This window comes from Macrobrachium nipponense, chromosome 4 (genome assembly GCF_015104395.2).
Source record: "Macrobrachium nipponense isolate FS-2020 chromosome 4, ASM1510439v2, whole genome shotgun sequence".
In the NCBI taxonomy this organism is placed as follows: Eukaryota; Metazoa; Arthropoda; class Malacostraca; order Decapoda; family Palaemonidae; genus Macrobrachium; species Macrobrachium nipponense.
The window spans coordinates 30767213-30787237 of record NC_061100.1 but is presented as its reverse complement, the minus strand read 5'-3'; the positions used below and the strand labels follow the sequence as shown (position 1 = coordinate 30787237).

The window sequence follows — 20025 nt, the reverse complement described above, 5'->3', positions numbered from 1 at the left end:
TCTCATGAACCAAGAAATAATACATGCAACCCAACAGAACTCTCGCTCGCCCGTAATATCAGCTTGCACGCAAACTCTCGAGCCGAACGTAACTTCGAACATATTAGTGCGTGTAAAGAAAACCTTGCCAGGATCTGAAACGTTAATCCTTTCCGAAAACTCTGAAAACACACGGATTATCCGTCACACAAGCCATTTATACAGTCGGCTCACAACAACAATGTCACATCGAAGTCTGTAATCATTTGAATACCACTTTAGTAATCCACAAAAATCAACATATCTTGGATGCGGAAGTCTATAAACATCGCATTCTTACCGTAGCTGAGATAAATCACGCTCAATCAGTTGCGGATGAATCCCTTTTGCAATCTATAAAGAACAAAATCAATAAGGACATCAAGAAGAAGAAATTCAGCAGAAATTTTTGAATCTTTTAACTGAATATCATGATGTTTTTTCCACTACGGATGGAACCTTAGGAAAAACGGATGTCATCGAGCATCAAATAAGGCTCAAGGACAAACAGAAAGTAATCTATGTACCTTCGTACCGACTTCCTATGAAATTTCAGAATGAAATAACAGAGGAAGTAGGTAAAATGCTAAAAGAAGGAGTCATTAGGAGATCAAACAGCCCTTATAATTTTCCGTTAATAGTAGTACCGAAAAAAGATCGAACTTGGCGGATATGCGTCGATTTTCGTCGTTTAAATGAAGAAACAATCCCTGGCTGATTCCCCAGTTCCATGTATTGATGATATCCTATCTCTACTAGGTCAGAACAAATATTTCACCAGCTTGGACCTACTAAAAGGATTTCATCAGATTCCGTTGGAACAAGAGAGTATCCCATACACTGCCTTCAGCACAGCCAGGGGACATTATGAATTTTTGCGTATGCCTTTTGGTTTACGTTGTGCTCCCATAACTTTTACTAGAATGATAAACATTGTGTTTGGAGACTGTTAGGAGATATCCTACATGCCTACATGGACGACCTAGTAATCTTTTCCAATACATTAGAAGAACATCTACGTAAATTAGAGTTAGTGCTACAAAGACTAAGGCAGCATAATTTAAGGGTAAAGATAAGTAAGTGTGAATTTTTTAAAACAGAACTAGTCTATTTAGGTTTCACAGTTTCTAGTGAAGGTCTTAAAGTAGTCCATGATAAGGTATCGGCTATCCGTAACTTTCCGATACCTACTAACGTCAAGGGAATACAGCAATTTTTAGGGTGTAGCGGATACTATAGGAGGTTCATTAGGAACTACTCCATCATAGCCGCTCCCCTAACCGATCTTATAAAAAGGGCGTAGATTTCATATGGTCTGAAATTCATCAGGCGTTCGATAAATTGAAAGATGAACTGTGTAGTTCTCCTATCTTGAAATTTCCTGACTTCGGTAAGGAATTCTTCATAGCAACAGACGCCTCAGACCTAGGAGTAGGTGGGGTATTGCTTCAACAATATAATAAACAGTTTTTCCCTATAGCTTTTTATTCACGTAAACTGAGACCTTCCGAAAGTAAATATGCAGTAATAGACAAGGAAGGGCTCGCTATTGTTAATTCACTCGTGCATTTTAAATTTATAATATACGGTTATCCCGTCAAGGTTCTCACTGATCTTAAGCCCCTAACCGACTTCTTTAAAGGCTTTAGTCACAGCCCTAAGCGAACTCGGTGGCACATGATCATCCAGGACTTTGGCGCGAGGATCGGGTATTTACCTGGGAAAGCAAATATCATTGCTGACGCATTATCACGCAACCCCTCTTCATCTGTACCGAGCCATTAGCTGAATTAATAGATATATCAACCTCCACGCCCATTGTTAAAACTATATCTGAACAGGAAGATCTGGGCTGGAGTGCTGAACTATTACAGACGGAACAAAGAAAAGATCCGCAAATAGAAAAAATCATCATTGCGTTAAACGGAAATCCGAAGGAAAAGGAATACATAAAGTATAAGCAGCAGAATTATATCATCAAAGATAATATCCTGTGTAGATCCGTGACGAGGAAAACCCGCAACACACCACAGTTGAATAACAACCAGGTGGTGGTACCTATCTCACTCATACCCACTGTCTTAAAATGGTTGCATGAAAATCCACTACATGGGCACCCGGGTTATTCCCTAATGTCACAGAAAGCCAAATCCTTATTTTATTGGCATACGATGCTTACAGATATAAAAAAGCACATAGCAAATTGTCGCACTTGTCAAGAATACAAAGGGCACACGAAGACACCTGTCAGCCTAGGGGCTTACCCCGTGCCAAATCAACCCTTTGAAAGAGTACACTTAGATTTATTAACAGGATTTTACGAGTCAGACAGAGGAAATAAGCACCTCCTAGTAATCATAGATGCTTTGACTCGATATACAGAACTGATAGCGCTTAAAACAAAAACCGCAGTCGAGTGCGCTAGAAAGTTTTACGAGTGCTACATTTGTAAACATGGAATTCCACACACCATTATATCAGACTCGGGCGGGGAGTTCAATAATCATTTCCTTAACTCCTTGTGCGAATTCCTTTGCATAAAGAAAATCAATACCATGATCTATCACCCAGAGTCTAATGAGCTAGTGGAAAGGGCAAATCGTAAGGTTTTAAACATTTTAAGGGTCACCTTAGGGGGGGCAGACCCCAACTGGGACATTGCCATACCTGCGGTACTAAGCACACTTAATCAATCGTATCATGTGTCTATTAAAATGACACCGACACGAGGCACTGTACGGTATCCCAGCTAGAACACCTTTCCATGTACTAACGCCTACAACTAATTTATCAAATCCTCTAAAGGATGTTATGGATGCAAGCATAAGTCGATATAATATACTTCGTAAGAATCTAGAAGAAGCACAAATAATAATGAAAAAAAATCATGATAAAATAGCTAAGCCAACTAGAACATATGCCGTGGGCGATCAGGTATACATAACAAGGTTATACGTACGCTAAAGGTTTAAATTATAAACTGACACCTAAGTTTGAAGGCCCGTTTAACATTTAGAAATATTAACGGCCAATAGATTTAGGTCCCTCTGAAATTGAAAGGAAAGTTCCATAGGACGGTGGTCAGACCAGCAATGTTATATGGAACAGAAACGGCAAGTATGAGGAAAACAGAGGAGAAGAAGATGGATGTAGCAGAAATGAGAATGTTGAGATGGATGTCGGGAGTAACAAGGGAAGATAGGATTAGAAATGAGTATATAAGAGGATCAACAAAGGTAGCTGAAATATCGAAGAAAATACAGGAAGGAAGGCTTCGATGGTATGGACACCTGTTACGAAGGGAGGAACGGCATGTTGGAAGACATACGATGGAAATGGAAGTGCAGGGTTAGAAGGAAAGAAGGGAAGACCAAGAAAGAGATGGCGTGATTGTGTAAGGGAAGATATGGAATTGAAAGGTATAAATGAGAACGAGGCACAAGACAGAAATCGATGGAGACGACTCATTCGTAATGGCGACCCCATATAAAAATGGGTTTAAGCTAGGAAGAAGAAGAATAGATTTAGGGTTCAAAAATGTATCCAAACCCACTGATGTGAGAATAGTTCCATTGGCACATATCAGAATCTAAAGAAAAGTAGATGGAGTGAGGGAAAAAAATGGTTGTATTTATGAAAACTTGTGTAATAATTTATATATATATATATATATATATATATATATATATATATATATATATATATCTATATATATATATATATATATATATATATATATATATATATATATATATATATATATATATTAATCATATTTGTATGTAAACCTATTCTTTACACGAGTTATTACATATATTTTACTCATTGCAGGTTTTCAAAAATGAATCTGTTATTGTTAGGAGTGATATTGTGTGTTCAGACATCTTTGTTGTATGGAAAGAGCGCTAGACGAAAGAAATAGAATTTAATCATCGCTCGATTATCGAGAGAACAGACGACGTTTTTATAGTGTCAAGTAATATAGTCATAGAAGTGGATATGCAGGCCATATTTTTGCCTGAAGATGACGTCCTTAACTTAAAGAATGACCTGATGAGGTTTGCCATTTCGCTTAAGGAAATGCACCAACGTAATTTTCATGCTAACTCAGAGATTTCGCTAGCTCAAACCCTAAGCGTCGCGGAAATGTTGTCTTATGACATACAAAATAAAACTGCCGAGGCAGAGGAACTTGCTCGTGACTTGCTGATGTGGTCTGTGCGGCACAATAATCTCGAACGCCGCAACCCGCTTATTCTGGCTGGACTAAATATCTTAGGATCTGCTGCGAATCTAGGCTTAGGAATTTCAAATCGCCTTAAGATAAATAATCAAAATAAAAGAATTGAGTTTTTGCAACACAAAACCGAATTAGCTTTGTCTGAACTTCGCAGTCAGTTATCTCAATCAATCAAATAATGAGTATAGTAAACGAACATTCAAATAGTATCGATCAGGTTATGGAAGTTAACATTTGCTGGCTACGTTAGCTTACTATAGTTTCGAAAATAGATCATATCCGTGTGAAAATATCAAATTTTATTGAGAAATCAAAAGATTATGTAGAAGCTATTACGTTAGCGACAAAGGGTGTGTTATCTCCACACCTCATGCCTATTAAAGATCTGACGTTAACTTTGGAAAACGGACGGGAGAAACTAGGTTATATTCCTTTATTAGACGCCCATAAAGTAGAGTTCTATTATTTAGCCTAATATCAGTCCAGCCGTTTGAAAATTATAGGATTATGATCACTATACCTTTTGATTCTTCCGATGCTTGGCAATCATACAAAATAGCACCGTTTCCTACTTTCATGACGAATAACTCAAGTCCAGTAATATCCAATTTGACGGGGCATGTTCTGATTTCTTCTGATAGGAAATCATTTACAGTCATTAAAGACTAGATAAACTCACTCACTGTTCAGAAGCCATGAATAATAAAATTTGTACAGCTGACTCTTTGAATTCTATCCTATATCAACGGATTCATGTGAGTTAGGCATAGTGCTAAACGGCTCTCTCTCTCATACAAGAACGAAGGTTGTCTGGGAAACTTTATCCCTTTTACAGTAATAAATTCAATTACAGAATGAATAATGGTACCTGGATCCGTTACGACAAAGCCGGTTTCCATGTCGTATGCCCAGATGGGACCACCGCCCATTCCCCAATCTTTGTAGCAGCTGATGGTTGTACGGGGACATCTACAAACTTACACCGTCAGAGGGGTCAACACGATAATACGTGAGAACGGCGTATTTTGCGAACTATACTTGGGCGTCTACAATTATCCCATCACTACCTCTCCCATACAACGCGCGGGTGGCTCATCGTTTGACGCAACTGGCTGAGATGAACCACGCGTCACCGACTTATGCAGGTGGAGAAAATCTTCGTTACTACATTCTGCTGGCCGTGTTCAGCGTGACGGCCATATTGGTTTATCGCCGTCAACATGTTTGCTTGGCGTAGGCTGAGGCGTACACAGAAGGATCTCCAAGGAAACGTATTGTCCCATCCAGATGACGTACCCGTTAAACTCAAGTCGTTTGAGTTTAGGGCCGCCTGAAACTGGCCATTTCGTTTTGTGCCTAGGGAAATTGTCTGGAATTGTGTTGTGTGTGAAAAGCGGTCTGTATGCTGGCAAAAATGTAGGACAAGAAGACTCACACCTTTGCATTTGAACAGTTAAGTATCTCCCGGGCACCTATAAAATATTATAGCCCAATCTTATACATTAATATACTCCTAAAGGTATTTTTCGGGCACCTAATAAAATATACCAGCCCTATATATTAAACTGTACCATTATATTTACCTATTACAAAGAGTGACAAGTACTCTTTAACAATTATCCATGATCATGTTATAATCTGTCAGTAACCACTATTCTTAATCAGTTACCTATTACCCCCATAATCTATCAGTAACCACTATTCTTAATCAGGTTACCTATTATCATATTAATCATGTATACATGTTAATCTTTTGATTTTTACCTTTTTATTATTTTTGGGTACCTAATCATTATTATTACCAAACATGGATCTAGATTTTCCATGCATTTATCTTTGTTTATGAATATGTCAAAAAGGGTATGTAACAGAACCTTTTTATGCATTTAATCACTTATTATGTTTATACCTAAACATATGTTACGAGCACGCTCCTAAGAAACAATGTTTAAAGTAACTTTTGTTATTCAAGGCTTGAATGGTAGCTGACCGAGCCTAACTAATGTAATAAATACATTTTTAGTATTACAGAATCTGTAAATAAAAACCCATGACCTGAGGTCATGGCATTAGGAGGGTCCTACGTGACCAATGCAGATCTAGATTACGCTATGCGCTGTCTGCAGTAGCCTGGTTTAAATCTGTTTACATATGTCATCGTTTTGCATTACTGATAACTTTGCACAACAACTTCCATGGGAAGCGGTTGACCTGTTAACCTACGCCGGAAACTTGTAACTTCTGAGCCGGCGGACTACGTATGTTTTTATATGAATCGCTGAGATAGCTAATGTTTCGCTATCGAAGTGATGCTTTAGAATGTCAGTTCTGTACCAGCGATCAAACATATCGGTCTCCCGACCGAACTGTCTCTCTTATTATGGAGTTACAGAATAAAGTTGTTATACCTTTTTTCAACTTATCTGTTTGAATCCTCTCCTTTAGTTAAGAAGAACCACTCTACTAAGATATCACATAGGAGATGGAAGGAACCAGAAATACTTACGAATGACAGTCGTAAGGAGAAACAAACAGTCTTTCGCAAAAGCGAAGAGACTAATATATATACATATATATGTATATATATGTACATATATATATATATATATATATATATATATATATAGAGAGAGAGAGAGAGAGAGAGAGAGAGAGAGAGAGAGAGAGAGAGAGAGAGAGAGAGAGAAAGAGACGTGTAGTACCAGACCAAAAATAATAAAAAAAAAGTGGGAAAATATTACAGCCCTATAAACCCAGCGTTTCAGGAAGGAAAAATGTTTGATTGTTCTCTAATAATATATACATATATATATATATATATATATTTTTAATATCTATATATATATATATATATATGTATAGATATCTATACATAAATCGAGCCCCCCCTTTTGATAAAACTACACAGATTAACAATTCTTACCTTAGGCAGCAGGCGGCGCCCTCTATCTGCAAGCATGTCACTAGGCTATTAGGCTCACATAAATACAAAAATATACTATTTATTACCCAAATCAAATGAACATAAAATAGAACAAAATTATTAATAGGTCATAATGATAAAATCCAAGTCTGCCCCACAAAGAAAACTATTTTGTTATCATTCCACTCTCCTTGCTAAGTATTCACTCCCAGACCCAAAATGTCAAATGTTACATCGTATTAGTCAAGTTAGAGAATCCCGTCTCTAATATCATGGGATAGAGCCCATCTTTAAGATGGGGGGTTTTCTCCCGACACCTGGCGTTCGCTCAGCCGTCTTTCTTCCTATCACAAAGGAAAGTGTCTTTCCCCCAAGTGCCTCGATCGGTCAGACCTATGACATCCATACAAACGAATGTACATACCCACCACACTTCAAACTGCACATGGCAACAGTACGGACAGCCTCCAGCTTAAAAATTCATACGCATCAGATTCCTTCATTCAAGGAGGACGCCTATACAGCTCACTCTGTCTCCAAGCAAGGGCACATGATATATAATTCACTAAAACATCAATTCATACCTGTAAGATGGCTTGGCCACCTATGTCCTTTGTGCACTCCTGTCGCACACCATATCAGCAACAAATGCACAATGTATCAATTTGCAACATGATTTAGGGCTACGTCTGTTGTTGGAGCCCTTGTGCCTCGCCCGATGCACAGAAATTTAAGAACTTCTAGCGCACAAATTGTGATCAGTATAACACCTAGCATGATCACTATTATTGGAATTGTGTAACGTTCATTAAAGAAAAACTCATCTTCGTCACTATCCTCCAGCGGCAGGACTGTAACAGTCTCCACTGTAGGCGGAATTCGAACCGCCTCATGGTTTCCATGTAAGTGTTTTGTAAACACTTTCATGGACGAGTTGTAGACGCAGGTCGAGTGCGTAAACCACCTCGAAACAACTCAGCAAGCACCATTATTCAGCGTCTGCGACCCTCGTGAGTGTATCCAACACCCCCTCGTCGCGAAACTGTGGATTCGACGTTTTCTACTATGTGTAATATATATATATATATATATATATATATATATATATATATATATATATATATATATATATATATATATGTATATATATATATATATAATATATTTTAGGAGGCACACATACATGACGGCTAAAACAGTTGTCTGCCTAATAAATTGAATATGATAATAGTCTTTTTTTTATTTTGTTGCAACACTTCTACCTTGTAAGCAGGAAGGAGTGTAGTTAAAATTGGAAAATACTTTCCTTATGTGTGTACACACACATACACACACACACACACACACACACACACACACACACACATATATATATATATATATATATATATATATATATATATATATATATATATATATATATATATATTTATATATATATATATATATATATATATATATATATATATATATATATATATATATATATATATATATAAGGGGCTCATGCTAAAATCTATGGCCAAATAGCGCGTTGTTTCACCAACAAAAAGTAAAGTAAATTCTCAGTATTTTATTAGCAATAATTATTCTGTACTGTTTAACAAGCACATTATTTATTTTTACAATCTCATTCTCATAAGTAAATCATAAGCATCCTATTCTAAAATTTCTGTATTTCTAACTCAACGTAAAATACCTTTTTCAGACCATTTTAGGCTTTTCCACAGGGCATTCATATCCCCCTAACAAGAACAAGAACAGTAAGAACAACAACAAAAGCAGCAACAACAACAAAAACAAAGTAGTTTGTAGGCTTACCCCCGGAGTAAGCAAAAATCCCACATGTCATAAGAAACTCATCAGATTCAGGTAAAGAATTACAGCCAACGTTTGACTTTTTTCATCTCCAAGCTTTCCTCAGCTTCCTCTCTCTCTCTCTCGCTCCTCGCTCTCTCCACCCCGCCTCTCTCTCTCTCTCTCTCTCTCTCTCCTCCCATTATGTGTTGATTTCCCCCAAAAAAAACTTTGGTTTCCCTTGACTCAATCCACCTGAAGCCGTCGAAGAGCATCTACAGATATCCTTCTTTGAAAACGACTACCTCTGTAATTACTTTGATATTTCAAGCATGGAAAACTGATAAGCTGAAGTCCATTGCTCTTGGCAATCTCTCTTTATCCTTCAATGCTCGCTATACCCTTCTTACCGTCATGTTTAGGATGCTTTTGGGACTTATATCACCAAATATGCTATTCATATCTATTTATGGCTTTTCACATACCATTCTATATGATATTCTTTAGGAAGCTTGAACCTCAAGTGAAAAGGTTACTGTGGGCTTCTTCCATAACAATAGGGTATATATATATATATATATATATATATATATATATATATATATATATATATATATATATATGACAACTTGAACACATTCATTCATAAATGAGGCATAAACTGCTAACTTTGTTTGCCTGCGAATGACCTTTCCTCTCAGCTAAAAAAATAAGAGAAAAATAGATGAAAAATAAACACACTGACTTTCCAACTTTACGGCTCGTGGATCACAATAGGGGAATTACTTAGTCATTGTACAAATAGGGCCATTGTCGATTCGGTATTTTGGGAGCTAATAGTCCTATGTTTGTTAACTGTTGTCGAACTTCCCTTTTATCTTATTCATTCGGTCTTTTCCCTGTGTATTTCTATGTTGCTTGTCTGTATGTATATAATGTATATATATATATATATATATATATATATATATATATATATATATATATATATATATATTATATATATATATATATATAGTATATATATATATCTGAGAGAGAGAGAGAGAGAGAGAGAGAGAGAGAGAGAGAGAGAAATACGTAGGGTTCTTAGTAAGCTGTGATCTAAATCATTTCCAATCATACATAGTGCAGTATAAATCCACGTTCTAAATATATTATAATAATCTTTCAAAAAAGAAAAAAATCTCGCAAATATCATCAGACCTACAATACAAGCCAATCTTCATATCAGAGTAGCACTATTATGGGAGCTTCTGGTTTAATAGTTTATTTTGCAACTCGTTCGCTCTCATAGAGTTTCTGAAGGTTGTGTTCCCCAGTCAATTTGAAGGACAAAGAACGAAATTAAAATATGCATACGATCAACGGGAGAGTGACTGAACCTTTTTAAACTATTTTGAGCTCACATAAGGTTTAGCAATTCTGTAACAATGTGCCAAAGGAGGAGTAGAAAGAACTAATAGGAGAATACGTACAACACACACACACACACACACACATATATATATATGTATATATAATATATATATATATATATATATATATATAATATATATATATATTATATATATATATATATATATAATAGAGCAAGAGAGAGCAGAGAGAGAGAGAGAGAGAGAGAGAGAGAGAGAAAGAGAGATAATCAGTTCCATTCACTGTACGCAAAGCCAGAAAGAAACCACCACCCTACTTCCCTCGCATTTTCCCCAGAAATAAAATGCAGGTGTGGGAATTGCAAAATGGCGAATTTCCCACCTGAATATCCACTTGCCATGAAACAAGTGAACAAAAAAAAAAAAAAAAAAATAGCAATCTCAATCTGGCGACGAGAGGGATCCACTTAATACCTTCCCCTGTCCAAAATGGCAATTCAATTTGCTTAACTCTGTGTACTTTGATGGGGCGTCTGGTGGGAAAAGTTAGGCGGTTCTTCTCTCCGCCCGTTTCAGATCATCCTCCCGTGAAAAGCAATTTCTCCCTTCGACAGCAGAGTGAGGTGCCACCGGAAAATATATGAATTTTCGTACCCTTCCTTTAAATAACGTTTTGAGTCCATCTTATCATGGTAAAGGCCACTGGAAAATATGAGAATTTTCGTATCCTTGCTTTAAATAATCCTTGGAGTCCATCTTATCATGGTAAAGATAACTGGAAAATATATGAATTTTTGTACCCTTGATTTAAATAACTTCTGTAGTCCATCGTATCATGGTAAAGTAATTTGTTAATTTACGTGGTTTTAACACCTTGATAAATTCAAGTAGCTCTCTGATAATCCTGTCCTGTATTGAAGATACATCTTGAGTACAGTACGCCACGTCATGAACATGCCATCAACACACGTCCATAACACGAGGAGGTTGAAAACAAGTAGGAAACTTAATTGGAAAAAGAATGACCAAATGACAAACTGAATTACAATGTTTCCTCACCAACTGGGCTCATATTTTCATTGAAACATCCCGTTCCCATGACAACCTAATTCTCGGTAAAATAAAACTACTCAGATGGCTTTGTCTGTCCGCCCTTAGATCTTAAAAACCACGGAGGTTCGAGGGCTGCAAATTGTATGTTGATCATCCACCCTCCAGTCAAAAACCATACCAAATTGCAGTCCTCTAGACTCAGTAGTTTTTATTTTTAAAGTTAGCCATGATCGCGCGTCTGGTTGTGTTATTCATCCCAAAAATAAATGAATAGAAGGTGTTACCTCACTGAAAATCCGCCCCAATCTCGCCTTGTTATTTTCGAGAGAGATGCAAAAAAAAAAATAATAATAAATAAAAGAATGATTAACTTGGGATAATAATCTCTCAAAACGCCAGCGCCATCTGTCACCGAGTTAGAGGATTTCGCCGATAATAAACTTCATTATTTTTCGTGACTGCCGTCTTGCCTTTCGGTCTCCCTGAGGGACTGATTTCATATCTGTTGCTTTATCATCTCTTCCTTCCTAAGATTTATAATTTTTATACTCTTCCTTTCATTTTGGTGGTGCTAATATGTGCGCATCTATGTAAATGAAAAATAACTGTATTATTAGTATTGTTATTGTTACGAGGGGTCCACAATAATAATAAAAACAAATTAATAGTACGTGTATAATTTAAAGTTATACACGAACTACTGAAATATTTTTTATTATTTGTGACCCCTTAGAACATTTTACTATTATCAGCAATTGTTTGAATGTATTTGTTTATTATTATAACATTATATCTAGTTCATCTAAATTTTGTGTATTGTATTATATTGTATCCAACTGGTCTATATCTGCATATGACACTTAGGTGAAGTAATATATCTATTATTATTATTATTATTATTATTATTATCATCATCATTATTATTATTATTATTATTATTATTATTATTATTATTATTATTATTATTATTATTACTATTGTTGTTGTTTGTTTGTTGTTCTAAGGGGTCAACAATAATAAAAATGTTAAAAGTTCGTGTATAATTTATATACACTTATAGAAGCTTTAGAACCCTTCCCTGGGTTCATCTTCAGTCCAAAACAAGTTTTTTCGAACTGAAGATGAACCCAAGGAAGGGTTCGAAAGCTTTTTATTAAGTGTTTATGAATTATACACGAGCTTTTTATCATTGTTATTATTGTGGACCCCTAAGAACATTTTATATACTCTCGCGATAGAGAGTTTTTCCCAATTATTATTATTATTATTATTATTATTATTTTTTTTTTTTTTTTTTTTTTTTTTTTTTTTTTTGCTCTATCACAGTCCTCCAATTCGACTGGGTGGTATTTATAGTGTGGGGTTCCGGGTTGCATCCTGCCTCCTTAGTAGTCCATCACTTTTCTTACTATGTGTGCCGTTTCTAGGATCACACTCTTCTGCATGAGACCTGGAGCTACTTCAGCCTCTAGTTTTTCTAGATTCCTTTTCAGGGATCTTGGGATCGTGCCTAGTGCTCCTATGATTATGGGTACGATTTCCACTGGCATATCCCATATCCTTCTATTTCTATTTTCAGATCTTGATACTTATCCATTTGTTCCTCTCTTTCTCTTCAACTCTGGTGTCCCATGGTATTGCGACATCAATGAGTGATACTTTCTTCTTGACTTTGTCAATCAACGTCACGTCTGGTCTATTTGCACGTATCACCCCTATCGTTCTGATACTATAGTCCCAGAGGATCTTTGCCTGATCGTTTTCTATCACTCCCTCAGGTTGGTGCTCGTACCACTTATTACTGCAAGGTAGCTGATGTTTCTTGCACAGGCTCCAGTGGAGGGCAGTGTTTTGGCCACTGAATCATGCCTCTTTTTGTACTGGTTCTGTGCAAGTGCCGGGCATTCACTTGCTATGTGGTTTATGGTTTCATTTTTCGTATTGCACTTCCTACATATGGGAGAGATGTTATTTCCGTCTATCGTACTTTGAACATATCTGGTTCTTAGGGCCTGATCTTGTGCCGCTGTTATCATTCCTTCAGTTTCCTTCTTTAGCTCTCCCCTCTGTAGCCATTGCCAATTGTCATCGCTGGCTAGTTCTTTAGTCTGTCTCATGTATTGTCCGTGCATTGGCTTGTTGTGCCAGTCCTCTGTTCTTTCTGTCTTTCTCCTGTCTCTGTATATTTCTGGGTCTTCGTCTACTTTTATTAGTCCTTCTTCCCATGCACTCTTTAGCCACTCGTCTTCACTGGTTTTCAGATATTGCCCCAGTGCTCTGTTTTCAATGTTGACGCAGTCCTCTATACTTAGTAGTCCTCTCCCTCCTTCCTTTCGTGTTATGTATAGTCTGTCCGTATTTGCTCTTGGGTGTGAGTGCCTTGTGTATTGTCATTTGTTTCCTGGTTTTCTGATCTATGCTGCGGAGTTCTGCCTTCGTCCATTCCACTATTCCTGCGCTGTATCTGATTACTGGCACTGCCCATGTGTTTATGGCTTTTATCATATTTCCGGCGTTGAGTTTTGACTTGAGTATCGCCTTGAGTCTCTGCATATATTCTTTCCTGATCGTGTCCTTCATCTCTTGGTGTTTTATATCTCCTCCTTCCATTATTCCCAGGTATTTGTATCCTGTCTCATCTATGTGTTTGATGTTGCTCCCATCTGGTAGCTTTATCCCTTCAGTTCTCGTTTACTTTCCTTTTTGTATGTTGACTAAGGCACATTTTTCTATTCCAAACTCCATTCTGATGTCCCCAGATACAATCCTTACAGTCTGGATTAGGGTATCTATTTCCTTGATGCTCTTATCATACAGCTTGATGTCGTCCATGAACATCAGATGGTTGATTTTGTTGCCTCTTTTCTTGAGTTGGTACCGGCATCCATCTTCTGTAGTACTTTTTGTCATGGGAATCATGGCTACTACGAAGAGTAGTGGGGACAGTGAGTCGCCCTGGAAGATCCCTCTCCTGATATTAACCTTTGCTAGTCTTATTCCAGAGCTTGTAAGTATTGTATTCCCAGTTGCACATTGTATTTTTGAGGAAGCTGATGGTATTTTCCTCTGCCCCATATATTTTCAGGCATTCTATTAGCCATGTGTGTGGTATCATGTCGAAGGCTTTCTTATAGTCTATTCCATGCCATGCGTTAGGTTGGTTCTTTCCTTCTCCTACTGTTCTTCATTACCATTTTGTCTATCAGGAGCTGGTCTTTTGTGCCCCTACACTTCCTTCTGCAGCCTTTCTGTTGGTAGGGGATGGTGTTTGTCTCCTCTAGGTAGTTGTATAGCCTTTCACTGATGATACCTGTTAGTAACTTCCACATTATTATTATTATTATTATTATTATTATTATTATTATTATTATTAATTAATAATAATTTGAGAACCACGAACCCTATTCATAAGGAGCAATGTCACCCACAGGGACCACTGACTTGAAATTCAAGCTTCCAAAGAATATCATGGTGTTCATTGAAAAAAGAAACAGGTCACAGGAAATACAGAAAGAGCAGATCAGTTGTTGGAAAATGTATAGCCTTTCACTGATGATACCTGTTAGTAACTTCCACATTATTATATTATTATTATTATTATTATTATTATTATTATTATTATTATTATTATTAATATTGAGAACACGAACCCTATTCATAAGGAGCAATGTCACCCACAGGGACCACTGACTTGAAATTCAAGCTTCCAAAGAATATCATGGTGTTCATTGAAAAAAGAAACAGGTCACAGGAAATACAGAAAGAGCAGATCAGTTGTTGGAAAATGAAAAGAAATAAATTAACGAATCAATAAACAAATAAAAGGAATGTAATTCAGTTATCAAAAAGATTGTAAATCATCGCATCTGCTCTTGGACATTTGAAGCTCCATTTGCGCCTCATCCTCTCAATTCTAAAGGAATCAATGACAAAAGTATGAAAGAAATGATCTTACAGATTTCAGCCTGGGCTACTTTCTAAACGCGTAAAACCTCCATATCTTCGAAATCAGCCTTACTCAAAGGTTTAAACAGGAAATCAATACAATACGGCTTTCTATTGCTTAACTTGCCTCAGGTTTCCCCTCTCGCCACTTCCAGAGTTAACAAAGGAACTAATCACTAAATATCCCCATTGGCTTAAGACTATAGTTCTTGGAACAAGCCACTCGATTTGACAGTCAAGAGGAATTTTACTTGCATTGAGGAATGAAACTTCTTGGCCCACTGAAGGAAGGTAACTTACAAAGTTGGAGACTTGTTAAGCACTTTACCAGATTACGTGAAGTTTAAAACCAGGGAAATAATGATTTAAGTTCCCTGACAGTAGATTTGTAAAGCGGCTGCTTTTGTTGGTTAAATTTTCCCGTAACAGAATTTGTTTCCGTTTCAAAAGTGAATGATCTCTCAATATGCCCGACGGTTTCGTAAAAGATGATGAAAGATGATCGCTAATACCCCCAAAGGTTTTTTGAAGAAAAAGTGATATAGAAATAAACTTCACATCTCTCTCTCTCTCTCTCTCTCTCTCTCTCTTTGTATATGTATGTATATATATATATATATATATATAATATATATATATATAAGCTTTTTCCTATTACATTTACATTATATCTGGTAATAATGAATTTCTTATGACTTGTATATCTACGAAAGCCAGTTTATTTCATGTCTGCCAAAAATCATTGCAAATTTGAAATCCCACATGGAGATTCCCCAAGCTAAAATTGAATAAAAGAGAAATATGACATGGATAATAAGTCTGTATATGAATATGTTATATGAAGGTTTTCAAAATATATATTTTTTCATTCTTATTTTGAGGATTATATAAGGTGCATGGTTTTCAGTACTCACACACACATACACACACACACACACACACACACACATATATATATATATATAATATATATATATATATATAATTATATAATATTATATATATATATATTATATATTGTATGTAATGTATATAATGCGTGTATGTATATATATATAATATATATAATATATATATATATATATATATATATATATATATATATATATATATATATATATATATTTACCACAATTATTCTAACAATACTAAAGCCTTTGTCCCTTATAATTCTTCGATGGAAAGAAAGAACACAAAAAAGCTTAAGGGAAATATGGCTTCCTATTTTAAAAGCATCCACTATACAGCGTGAAACCTTAGAGGTTGGTTTCCGTGGACTGAGTATCAGAGAGCGAGACGACTCTTTTGTTTTAAAAATAAGAGTTCCAGCCGTATTTGAAGTGAGTCCTCAATGCTCAGGTAAAGAGAGAGTGATAGAGAGACGAGAGAGAGAGAGAGAGAGAGAGAGAGAGAGAGAGGGGAAAAAGCCATTGTTCCAGTCGCCGATTATCACTTTCAACCAGATGGACCTTTTATTTCGTCGAATAAAAGAATAATTGCGACGGAGCGGTTTACATGACACATCCATTAAGGTGGAAAAAGTCATACAAAGCCGTTGATATAACTCTGGGTATATCCTGTACATTTGTTCATTATGTTATGTTCATCATATATATACACACACACACACACACACACACATATATATATATATATATATATATATATATATATATATATATATATATATATATTATATATATATATATATATATATATACATATATATATATATATCTATATCTATGATATATATATATATTTATATGTATATGTATATGTATATGTATAGTATATATATATATATATATATATATATATATATATACATATAAGCAGTAAATTTATTATTGTTTCCATAATTCAGTAGGAAATACATTGGACTTTGTACCTCAGCGTAGGTTTTTGAAGAGAAGAAGAGAATTAATATTGCATTGCGAAGTGAAACTCAACAAACTCTTAGTAAAAAGAAAACAAAATTGCTTTGTAAAACTTTAACAACTGAAAACTGAAAGTTAGGAAGGAGCGTTTCTGGTATTTTCCATTTTTATGTATCATCAGAAAGAAACTGTTTTTTTTTTTTTCAAAGGGAGCAAAATAAGAAAACCACACATAGGCACGATATTTATTTTACGATAAAAACATAGATCTTGTAGTAGTACACTCTTACACCATTATTAAAATATGTGATATATTTCTGAAGACTTCGTGAATGCGTTCGATCGAGTACTAATTTTGATTTCACTCATTCCACTGATGTTTTTTTAGAAGCCTCCTTCAAGGACATTTTCACAGCGAAATGCAAACGCTGGAGTTGAAAGTACGTTCAGTCAAGACGTTCCTTTATCACTCCACTGAGGCTATTATACTTCTATTATATTTCCAACGGTATAAAATCTCCCTATCCTATAAATAGTTCCTTTGTACTTGAATTTACGTATCAAAATGATTGTCACATACTTTTTTTTTTTATTTAGCAACACAGCATCGTCAAGTCGAGTCAGTGTTTCAGTCACGCGATAGGAGAAAAAAAAGCATTACAAAATATCGTATAAACACCGGATCAGTTCTATCTTTTATAACCGTTAAACGGAGCTCTCTCTCTTCGCCAGCAAGGGAGCACTCGATCCGTCTTCTTCTTCGGCCACACTTTGTTTGGAGAGCGCTTTTTTGACGTCCATATCACCCTGGTATTCGAAAGGAGGCGTGATCTCCCTTGCTACCTCAGTGTACGCTACGCCGCCACCGCCGTGAGCCAGTGTGGCTATCGTCGCCTCCGGCGCGGAAAGAGGAGTGGCGTGTAACGTGACGCTGGCTAAAGAGCCACTTGATTCCGGGGGCGGTAGGGAGGCCTCTTGAACGAGGCCGTCCTCTTCTTTGTAGGAGGGACAAAAGGTGGAGACTGAGGGCTGGGAAAGGTCGACGACCCTCGACAGCAACGAAGGAGACATCGGCAGCGGGCTGTACTTCGATATGGTCTGAAAGAAATGGGAGAGTCGGCCTTTTTTTCTTTTTATTCTGTTTTTAAAACTAGAGCGTCTATGGATCGTCATTCATTTTGATAATCTGATACTTACGATTTTTAGTGTCCACTTCACTCTTGTTTGTAAGAGAGTTAAAATTTATGTTTAGAAACATTTAAATTTTAAGAAAATTAATTTATAAATACATCAAATAGATTATTTCTAAGCAAGATAAGTATTTCATTAAACAATGATCTTAACTGTTATCCAATCCAATCATAGGAGTTGGAAAACTAAGGCAATTAAGTATGGGAAATGATCTGGATTTTGGATAGCATGATTACTAATATACGAGAAGAAGTGGTCAGGAGATCAAATATATTTACTCTCTTCTCTTACTTTTTATTTTATTTTAATATCTTCTAAATTCTTAGTCTTCCTGAAAGAGACATTCCATAATGTTAGATCTTTACGTCTCAGAGGCTCAACTTATAAACAAAAATTGTTGGAATTATGTAATACAAAAGAACGTAGGAAATCCTCAGGAATGGAAAAAAAAAATGTCAATTAATCTTTCTCGGGGTATGATAGTCGCTGGAAAACAGAGAGGTAACATCAGCAACTTACTTTACACGGAATGACTGATGGCATTTTACTGTATTTGACCTGCTCTGACGACGAGAGCTGGGATTCTGGGGTCACGGCACAGCCTGTGTCGCTATATCCCTCTTGCAAAGGGATGATGTCTGGGTCAACCTCGGTATCTGAGTCGATCTGTCCGTGCAAAGATGTAAAGAAGAGACACAGGAAATCAGAAGTTTCAGTATAGAGTATCATATCCTAAGTATTGTTATTATTACTATTATTATTCAGAAGATGAACCTTATTCATATGAAGCAAGCCCACCATAGGGTCAATTGACTTGAAATTCGAGCCTTCAGAGGATATTATGGTGTTTATTAGGAAGAAGTAGTCGGAGATAAAGGGAAATACAGAAAAAAGATATCTCACTTATTAATAAAAAAAGGAAAGTTAATGAATTAACAAGTACATGAAAAGGAGAATAGTATTAGAGTAGTAATGAATGAAGAAACTAACACACTGACTCCATTTCCACATCGATTCCTAATCCTAAGCACAATTTAAATGACCAGACTACTATAAAATACACTTTAAGTACAAAAAACACTCATAGTTACCAGAGCTTGGCCTTTGGCCTAAATCATATGTTCCAATTCAAATTCAAATTCCAACAGCAATATATGACAATAGCCATCATGGTTGACCCTTTGCCTTTCACTGAATCTCACCTGGAGCTCTCTCTCACTGCAGGTGGTGGAGTGTTTAGTCGAAACCACTGGCGAATTAAGGACACTTCTAGTCTGATCACTGATGGAGAGAGCGGTGCTGGACGGCACCGTCCTGCGCGCGCGATGCGGGTGACACGTTCGGAACACGATGAGAAACAGCAGGATGAATATGATGACGATGAGGCCGGCGCCCAGTCCCAAGGCAGCCGGGACGAGCTGAGAGTAGCCCAGGTTCTCGAGTGAGGATGAGTCATCGCCTTCGAGTTCTGTTGAGCTTCCTTCCCCTCCTCCTTCCTCGCCTTTCCCACCTCCTTCTTCTCTTCCTCCTCCTCCTCCTACTTCTACTGCAGGAGTTCCTCCTCCTTCCTTGGGTTTTGCCTCCTCACGCACTTCTGCC

At 36.5% G+C, this 20025-nt stretch overlaps 1 protein-coding gene across 1 annotated transcript in view; it reads right to left on the bottom strand.

Annotated features, from left to right (window-relative positions):
- Positions 1 to 17475: 17475 nt before the first annotated feature.
- The window catches only part of LOC135210839 (nephrin-like), a 71983-nt gene continuing 69433 nt past the window's right edge, over positions 17476 to 20025 (bottom strand). The window contains exons 13-15 of the mRNA XM_064243713.1: positions 19629 to 20025; positions 18946 to 19092; positions 17476 to 18333 (exon numbers count right to left, since the gene is read on the bottom strand). The exon at positions 19629 to 20025 is cut by the window's right edge and continues 13 nt beyond it. Of these exons, the coding sequence (XP_064099783.1) occupies positions 17941 to 18333; positions 18946 to 19092; positions 19629 to 20025 (937 nt within the window). The 3' untranslated portion in view covers positions 17476 to 17940. The remainder of the gene's footprint in view (positions 18334 to 18945; positions 19093 to 19628) is intronic.